The sequence below is a fragment of the Cheilinus undulatus genome, linkage group 20 (genome assembly GCF_018320785.1).
Source record: "Cheilinus undulatus linkage group 20, ASM1832078v1, whole genome shotgun sequence".
NCBI classification, from domain to species: Eukaryota; Metazoa; Chordata; class Actinopteri; order Labriformes; family Labridae; genus Cheilinus; species Cheilinus undulatus.
The window spans coordinates 20,337,199-20,346,681 of NC_054884.1; the positions used below are offsets into that span (position 1 = coordinate 20,337,199).

A 9,483-nucleotide genomic window follows, 5' to 3' on the forward strand; every position below is an offset into this window, starting at 1 on the left:
AATGCCTCCTCGGCATTACAAGAAAAGAGGGAGATGAAGTGGAGTTGTTGGACAGGTAAATTCTTTCAATGTCTTCTCTAAACAGTGCTTGTTAGCTTGTTTTACAAAGTGGTGATAGCTGTGCATTGTCAATATGGATGCAAAACTATGTGGTCCACAGCTGTCAGAGGCTTGTCAATACAAAGCACACTCCCATTTCGTTTTTACAAAGGAAACCTGAAATTCACAGGGCAGAGAATTATATATTTAACAGTTATGGTGTGGACAGTGAGGGTGGGATGTGACACAAAGTGATACCTGACACTATGGACATGGTGTAACAGAAGGTGTTTTCAACTGGCAGTACTGTAACAAACACTTTTCCCTGATTGGACAAATTAAGTAAAAACACCCTGTGTGATAATATTAGCAAAGTTTTCTTGCTGTCTTTATATTCTTGCCTTAATAAGAATTAGACTGAAACCAACAGTTGCATGAGGCAAAAGAAAATTGTTGCTAGGAAACAGTTTATTTGGATTTAAATGCGTCCTCTTTCTTATTCTGTGCAAAGAAAATTAAGGTGTCATTTTTGATGCTATTTGCTTGAAACCATCAAGACGTGAGGCCCTGGAGACTTGAGCATGGCTGGCCCTCCTGTGGATCTGTCGTTTAAAAACCTCAGCGACATGACAGGTATTATTGAAGTTATCATTTTATACTCTTTCTTATGCTATCAGCTGTAATGCCTGTGTCTTTTGGGACTTTGTTTCACAGGAGTACATTAAAACAGAAAGATTTTATTTTAAGCCCCTTTGCTAGTTTATAAATACAGTATGACGCTTGCTGTTCTGGGAAGAATCTATCATTAGAAGATTGTAACGAACTGTGATGAGTTTGGAAAGTAAGTGGTGTCACAGTTAGATACAGTTCAATATTAACCCTCTAATAGCCTGGCTTTGGTGTGTACGACAAGAAGTGCCTTACAAAAAGTTAAACAACTTTAGAATCATAAACTGTAGCCTCTTACCTTTTTATTTTATTTTGGAGCCTGCTATTTTGCTGTTTTAATGAAGCTATTAATGCCTTCAAGTTATTTACTGAAGCTTTTCTTGTGAGCCTGGAACTTGGGTGACTTTTTGGAGTCTTTAAACTCTCTTAAATCTAGCATCAAATGTCTTTTGATCCATTGTTAATCCTTTAATGATCCTTTGTCACTTTACCTGCTAATGGTAACAGCCATATTGTTTTCCCAGAATGTTTTGTGACAGGCTGTGAGGATGGATGGAAGTCTGTTCTGTTGTCAGGTCATGCTTTGTTAAACTGTGCATGTCTTAACATCTCTCAGAGCCTGTGATGTGGTCCATCAGAGCCTGTAACATGGCCCTCTCTGTCACTGCAGACAGGGACTACTTTACATAATGACTCAAAAACTGCTGATACAAAGAAGCAATATGATATTTTTGTAAATATGTAGATATTTGGAAGACATTTTGCCACAGAATGATTTTTTTCTTTTTTTTTCACCTTTTGGTTCCCAACAGACGGGGCAACAAGTCAGTGCAAAAAAGTTTTAGTCATTATTTTTTCAATTTGTTCCACACAAAAACAACTTTGATTTTTAATTCCCCTTTAGTTTTTTTTCTTTATGGATTCACATGTTTTTGAAATTTAGGTGACATTACTGAAGCATACATATCTAAAGCCCGGATTTCCCTGAAAAAAAAAAAAAAAAATATGTCAAGACTGTGCACCACAGGGATGAAATTTTACAAACTTTTTAAGACAATATGCCCAGGGGAGACAGAGTGAATAAAAAAAAAACTAGAAAAGCACTGGCGGACCTCTGCCATTAGCTCTATCTCCCAGTAGTAAAGAATCCTGTAAAAATTTCCTGGATCCAGACGGTGATCCGGATCACTCCCAAAATCTAATCATTTCTTCCTTATGCCACTTCTGACATTTCCTGAAAATTTCATCAAAATCTGTCCAAGACTTTTCAGTTATGTTGCTAGCAAACTAACTAACTAACAAACAAACCCTGCCGATCACATAACCTCTTTGGCAGAGGTAATGAGAGCTTGGATTAGTTATGACCACTAAGCACTTCTTGATATGCAAAAGCTGAGTTATTCCCACTTTCTTTGTCTTTAAGAATGTACTCACAAACATCTAGAGCAAATACCAACATAAGTATTCTGTAACAATTCTCCATGTCCTCATTTTCACTGTTTTGTTTTTGTGCTTCAGCTGCAGTGTTAAGTAAACCTCAACGTGGCCTACGACCCATAAGGACTAACTCAGAAATGAAGTACCTGAGCAGCTCCTTGCGTCTCTGTTACAATCAAATCAAGGACATCGCGGGCCTCCAGTCTGTAGTCAGCCACTTCCTAGCCAAGCCGACAAAGCTCGCCTGGTTGGACCTCTCCTTCAACAAAATCGCTAAATTAGACCCAGTGAGAACTTCACTCTTCTTTTTTTAGATAATTTTTTAAAACGCTGTTCATATGTTTGGTAGCTGCTAATTTTTCCCTTCATTTTCACCCATGATTATATACAAATGTCCCTCTAGTTTGTTTAGTACTGGTTCACTGTAAAAACATACTAACTCAAACTTATTTTCTTTAAACTTTCTTCTACTAGCACCAGCATTTTATTGTCTCTGGATTTAAATCACGGCCCCTGCTTTTGACTAGCAGAGGGAGCTTCATGTATGAATTTCATTTAGGATTTGTTGAATGGTTATGATGGTATTTTTGAAGCTAGGCTATGTAGCGCAACAGACAGATAAAGCTCCTTTGTGTAATTTAGAGAGTTTTTTAATGTAAAGATAAACCAAAAAAAATGCTGTCCGATGTATCTTCAGAAAGTTGAAGGAGGTCGGTAAAACACCCTCACTCAGTAAGGCAGGGAACTCTGGATGGGGAGTGATGCAAGTCGCAGGCATCTGTGAGCTGCTAATCCTCGTGTTGTGAAGTCTCTCTGATGACAGAAGTAGCTTTAGTGGTCATGTGCTCACAGTTTCCACACCTACACTACCAGTTAAGCAAATCAGTCTCCACTAAAGTTTCTCCATTCTTTATTTTTTTTTAGACTCCATCTACAGTTCCTCTGTGGACTCAGGTTAATAGGTGTACCCTCTCATATCCATAGTAAACAGCACATTATTGTCACTCAAGTCAAAATCACTATTTTTGGAAAAAAATAATAAAACGCCTCAAACTTTTTAAATACAATGTACCTGCACTGCTTTCGGCAAATTTTACCACAATATCCTTAAATTACATGGCTCTACCATACCAGTCTGCTACGCTGTACAGCCTAACTTCTCCTTGCATGTCATATTTAAAGGGGCAACACTCACTGAAATCACTTGAGGATTATGGCACTGTCGTCACCAAGTACATCATACAACCCTCAGTTTTCTGATTTTTTTTTTTTTTTTTTTTTTTTTTTAATAAAAACGAGGAAGTAGCCCACAACAAAACAAACATCCATTTATTTCTTACAGATGGTGAAGACATACAAGCTTCCATCTGAACAGTTTGGGCCCAGTTAAAAAGTGGCAGGACCAATCAGTGACAAGGGGCAGTATTTTTCGGGCGCGGCGGAGTCATGACATAAGCGTGCAGCGACAAGAAGCTGGTGCTATTATGGCAGAAGAGATGAGCATGAATGCTGCTATAGCATCAGTTATATCAGAACTTGACAGTAGCGGCTACGTTGTCACATGTTTTGTTGCTCTGATTGGCCTGTAAAGACGTGACAGACAGAACGTTCATCCAATCACCCTCCGAGTTTTTTTTCAAAGGCTCTGCCCTTTCCCAAACACTGTCTATGGGAGGTTTTCCAGATCTATGGGCGAAAACAAATCCATCTGGTGTGTCAGGTTAGAAGATATGCTATGCATCCATTTTACAAACCACTAACATTTTAGTTATGTTGATGATAATCCTCTCTTTATGATGATCTGGGTGGATTATTATCTGAAATTTTATTTTCTACTTGCAAGTATCATTTCTTAATGCTTTAATTATTTTTTTACCATTTAGGTTGGTAACATTTTGCTGTAATTCCATGTTTATTCTTTTAATATATGTTTATTTTTTGCAGGTTTTGTGCGAACTGCGTGAGTTACGCATGTTAAACCTTCATGGTAACAACATCTCGAAGCTGTCTGATGTCGACCAGCTTGGAGTGCTGCCATACCTGCACACCATCACACTGCATGGAAATCCCATTGAACAAATCAAAGGCTACAGGTGAAAACGTCACTGTCTTTTGGTTCAGATTCCAGTTTAGTCACGACCAGGACTAAATGCAACAGTATGTGCAAGGAACATTCCTTTATTATTGGCACAACTAATTATTGCAGACAGTTGAGTTATCAGTTTATGAGGACTAACACTGGACAGTCAGTGGTAAAGTCCAAAACACACCAGCACTGTTCTATCTATTGATACAGGGCTTGTCTCCATAACTCACCGGTTAAGAGACAAATGAAAAGATCAGTTTTATTTTACCAGCAGCCGAGGCCTCCCACCTATTCTACACCTTGAACAAAAGATGGTGCTATATTTCTTTGTCTGTGCTCTCAAACAGAGCTGCTACTACAGCAGCCTAGATGGACAAAACAGCTGAAAACATTGGAAGGCCACACAAGGAATAGAGTAAGAGCTTAAAATGCGAAGGTGTGTCCATTAGATCATGGCTGCTAGTGCCACTGTTAAGGCTCACATATACTTGGCTCTACTTTTATATGCGGCTAATGTTTCTGTAAAAAGAAAATATCTTTACTTCAACCAAACATAACTAGAAGATCAAGAGTGGTCTGGCTGCAGACCACATATCTCAGACCGCAGACCTCAGACCACTGGAAGACCATTCCTGTGAGATACCAGTAAGGATTTGCAGATGCAACATTTTTTTATTTTTCCTGTTCTTTTTACATAAAATTCAACCTTATTTATAAACAGGGTCTGGCAGTAACATTCATTAAATAATCAAGTTGCAAACATAACAGACTAAGAAACATTTCATCACAAAATCTGGAGGTCAAAGGTCTAACAGGGAATTATATTATGTATGGACCTGTTTTAAAAGTAGTTTCACAAATGGTCTCTCACATTAGCTTTATTAGCACCTAAGGCTAATGTAGCTATGCAAGCTACATAGTTAACATTACTACATAAACCCATGTAGCTAGAGGAGCTTTAGCTAATGTGGCTATGTAGCTAAATTAGCTCCAAAGGTATATAGCTATGTGGCTAAAGCTAACATTAGCTGCAATGCTAAAGCATAACTTTTTTAGCCTGAGTACAACATATTTCCCATTTTAGGAGTGTTTTTTTTTTTTTTTTTTTGTGAAATTCAACTTTATTCCTTAACACAGTCTAGCAGTTGCATTCATAAAATAACCACATTGCACACATGACAGACTGAGCAACATTTCAAAAATAAATCAGGAAAAAAGTTCAGAGGTCTAGTCCAGAATTATATAGATAAATGTTTTTGTATTTACATAAATGGTGGCTGGTTATAGCTTCATTAGCTTTAGCCTAAGCTCACACATCAGATTTAGCTAAAGCTAATGTAGCTATGCTAGCTACATTTTTAACATTTCTACACTAGTCAACATAGCTACATTGCCATTGGCATATTTAACTACGCTAGCTATGAGGGTAACAAAGCTACATAGCTTAAGCTAAATTTATTGTAGCGACAATGCTTATGCAGCCAAATTGGCAGCAACATAGCTAGATTAGTTTTAGTAAATGCAGCATAACGTTAGTTCCGTCATTAGTTTGTGCTTTAGCCACGCTGGGTACATAGCTACATTATCTACACAGCTTGCATATCTAATCTGGCTTCATTAGGTTTGCCTTAAGTATGTTAGCTGGGTTTTCATGGAGAACAGCTTTTAATTCCGTAAGCAGACTGTTAACTTGGCTTTTTTTTAAGCATTTTGTGGGTTTTGCAGGTCAAGTTTTTGACTTTTAAGTTTTGCAGTTCTAATCCTTACCTTAACTCAACCGAATGTTTATTCCGATATTATTTTGAAAGTTTTAGCGTGTATTTCCATCCCTACAGAGGCTCACAGTAGAGGCCTGCAAGAGAGCAGCGGTCCTGGAAAAATCTGAAACTCTTGCAGAAGCTAAATCACTGTACTGCTACATAAAATCAGTATTCATTTCCTTGCACTTTTCTGTGATCTCTCATATTTATTACCCCCTTTGTGCCTAAAAGAGTTTTTCAAATAAAATCCGTAGAGAGGTTGATAAGACAAATATCTGGTTGTGAACTAAACCCTACAATGACTGCTTCTTTGCATGAGGTCACAATCATTAAAGGCTGGGTAAAAAAAAAATTAGTCTGAAATTTAGTAAAATATGAGATTTCAACAGCATTGATGAGAATGACGACACTGCTTGATGTTTGGTGAATGAAGATGTGATGTTGTAAACGGTGCTTATGCGGACATTTGGCTCATAGTTCCATACAGAACCTTTGGCAATCTACATAACAACAAAAACACGCTGAAACAAGGTCACTCCTCTTCAGTTAAATTACTGATGCATTCAGCGTCTTAATTTAATTTTCATCTCATTTCATAGTATCATTTACGTTAAATAGAAGGAAAAGCTCAGACAAGGTCTCCTCTGCATTAACCGAAACATGCCGTCCTTATTCAACGCTAAATTTAGATTCATTATATGGAAGCTCACAAAATGTCCATACAGGCCCTGGATTTAAAGCTTATGTGTTGTGTATGACTGTGTGTTTATGTGTGTTTAGGAGACATGTGATTGCTGCCCTGCCTCAAGTGAAGAAGATGGATTTCAATGTTGTGACAAAAGAGGAGCGGGTGTTAGCGAACATTTGGAGAGACTGCAGCAAAGCTGGAAAAGAGCAGCCTCCAGTGGCTCATACCAAGCCATTTATTAAAGAGTGTACCATGAAGTGAACTTAACATACCCAAGCTCCCTTTGATTGTTCTGTCTCAACAAGGCCATACGTTGTAGTTAGAGATCTCAGGTGCCAGGATGTTGTGTACACTTTCACAAAAAATTGATGTTAAGCTTGTCATGCTGTACTTAAAACACGCAAACACCAGATGACTGTTTCTATTAGATTACAATAATGGAAGGTGTTGATAAATACAAAATAGAAAATCAGTGATGGCAATAAAAAAATCACTGCTGCTGCACAGAGGGAGACACTGCTGAAAATTATGTAATTATTTATATCAATAAATACATTGGTTTTACCATTTGTTAACTGCTTCATAATTATTTCTAATGCAAAAACACACATTTAGGCTTTTCAGTGATAAACATTAATTTAAACAGTATAATCATTAACAGCGTAGACCTGAAAGCCTTTCATTTCAGGAGAAATGCAAGGAAATAACTTGTTTGAATTAATTTATTGAATTAATTTCATCTGGATGATTAACCCACATAAAGACTAATCTTCTTTAATACAGGCTGTATTTTCATTGTAAAACCAGCTGTTTTAAACACAAATTTCAGGAACATAAAAGAGGAGTTTTCACAAGATGATGCAACCAGTCTCATTATTTTTTAACTTTAGACATTCAAAAAGTATTCAGACTGATGCTACAGTCAAAAAAACCCTTTTCTCCCATTAGTCTACACCCCATCATGACAAAGGGGAAACAGAAATTTAGATGTTTTTTGTAATTTTTTTTCAAAATAAAACCTGAACTATATAAGTATTCAGACTTTTTTTAGTAACATTTAAAATGTAGCTCAGGTTCCTCCCCTTTCTCTCAATCCTTGCTGAGATGTTTATCCACCTAGACTGGAGTCCATCTGTAGTAAGTTAGATTGATCAGACATGATTTGGAAAGGCACACACCTCTCTATAGGCCTCACAGCTGACGATGCATATCAGAGCTAAAACATAGCCATGAGGTCAAAGGAACTGCCTGCAGAGCTCAAAGACAGAATTAATGCAAGGCTACAAAAAGATTTGTAGATTTTTTGAAGGTTTCCGAGAGCATGGTGGCCTCCATAATTCTCAAACGGAGGAAGTTTTGCACAACCAGGACTCTCCTGAAAGCTGGTCATCCAGCCGAATTGAGCAATCATGGAAGAAATGCCTTAGGTCATTTTCACACCTGATAGTCCAATTTGGTTTGGTTTGAAGCTCAAATTGCAATATCAATGCACTTTCCTGTTGATTGGTTTGCTTTTACATTGCACTTGGTCAAATGGACCAAACCATCTGGATAATGTCAAGCCATTATACGTTTGTGATGCCAAACAAAGCAGTGAAGAAGAAAATGTGACTTAGAAGAAGACAAAACCAGTTTAGACCTTGTGCATTAGCATGACAATAAAAACAGATAAAAACAGTGAATATGTTGTACTGTTCCTTTTGTAAAGATGGATTTAAAGGGTAGTAACCTCAGAAATAGATCACTTGGTCACTCTGACTGAGCTACAGAGATCCTGTGTGGAGAGGGGATAAAGTTCCAGAGGGGACAACCATCGCTGCAGCCCTCCTCAGCGTAAAACACGCCCTCCTGCTTCGCTTTCACATGGAAGTTTTTGCAAACTCCAAGCAGGCTTTCATGTGTCTCACACTGAGGAGACGCTTCCTCTAGCTACTCTGCCATAAAGCCCAGATCAGTAGAGGGCTGCAGTGATTGTTTTCCTCATGGAACTTTGTCCCATCTCCACACAGGATATCTGGAGCTCAGACAGAGTGTGCATGAGGTCTTGGTCACCTCCGCCAATTTGCTCAGTTTGGCAGGATGACCAGCACTTGGAAGAGTCCTGGTCAGCAAGACTTCATCCATTTGAGGAATATGGAGGCCACTGTGCTGGGTCTGAATACTTTCTGAATACACAGTAGAATAAGTTGTGTTCTTATGTATTTCAACCCTATTTCACTTTTTGAAAAACAAGTATTTGTAATATTTTTTGTTCCATCTTTAGGTAAAATATATGGTAATATCATTCAAAACAAGTCCTTAACATCAATCTAAGTTGAGTGAATTCATGGGTGCATGTGTATTGATATCTGAAACCAATATGCTTGTTCTAATAGAGAATGGTTTGGCATCTGTTTACAGCAGCCAGAATCTGACCAAACACCTACCCACTTACAAACACCTGCTAGCACAAGCACACACTCACACAAATCAAACAAATATGGATGTGACATGTCCAGTTCACACTGTAAACATCTTTGGGTCTCTGCTATTACCATCTGGTCTTGTTAGAGAAGAAATGTGGACCATAAATCAGGCCCGAGGCTGATTTAGCTGGCTGTCCTCCAGGCTCTGTTTGCTGCAGAGTCCTGTGTCCGTGTTTCCTCCTGCAAAATCTTTAACTGATGGGATGGAAATGCTCCTGAATCAGCATTTGGACCATGCGACACAAAGTCGGCAGCTGAAACCAATACTAATGAAATAGTTCGAAGTGAATTTGGATCTCTTGGGACTAATGCTTGTGTGAAGTAATTCTCTGTGACTTT

The 9,483-nt window shown here is 38.1% G+C and overlaps 1 protein-coding gene across 1 annotated transcript; it reads left to right on the forward strand.

Annotated features, from left to right (window-relative positions):
- Window positions 1-620: 620 nt before the first annotated feature.
- Window positions 621-6,940, forward strand: LOC121528610 (leucine-rich repeat-containing protein 51-like). The gene is made up of 4 exons (XM_041816124.1): window positions 621-672; window positions 2,227-2,432; window positions 4,090-4,238; window positions 6,772-6,940. The coding sequence occupies exons 1-4, from the start codon at window positions 621-623 to the stop codon at window positions 6,938-6,940; spliced, it is 576 nt and encodes a 191-aa protein (XP_041672058.1).
- The last annotated feature ends 2,543 nt before the right edge of the window (window positions 6,941-9,483 follow it).

Bases quoted from the DNA above. Each gene is read 5' to 3' on its own strand.
- LOC121528610 (XM_041816124.1), top strand. From the start codon at position 621: ATGGCTGGCCCTCCTGTGGATCTGTCGTTTAAAAACCTCAGCGACATG. The intron at 673-2,226 runs GTATTATTGAAG...TTTGTGCTTCAG, and splicing joins AAACCTCAGCGACATGACAG to CTGCAGTGTTAAGTAAACCT. The intron at 4,239-6,771 runs GTGAAAACGTCA...ATGTGTGTTTAG, and splicing joins GAACAAATCAAAGGCTACAG to GAGACATGTGATTGCTGCCC.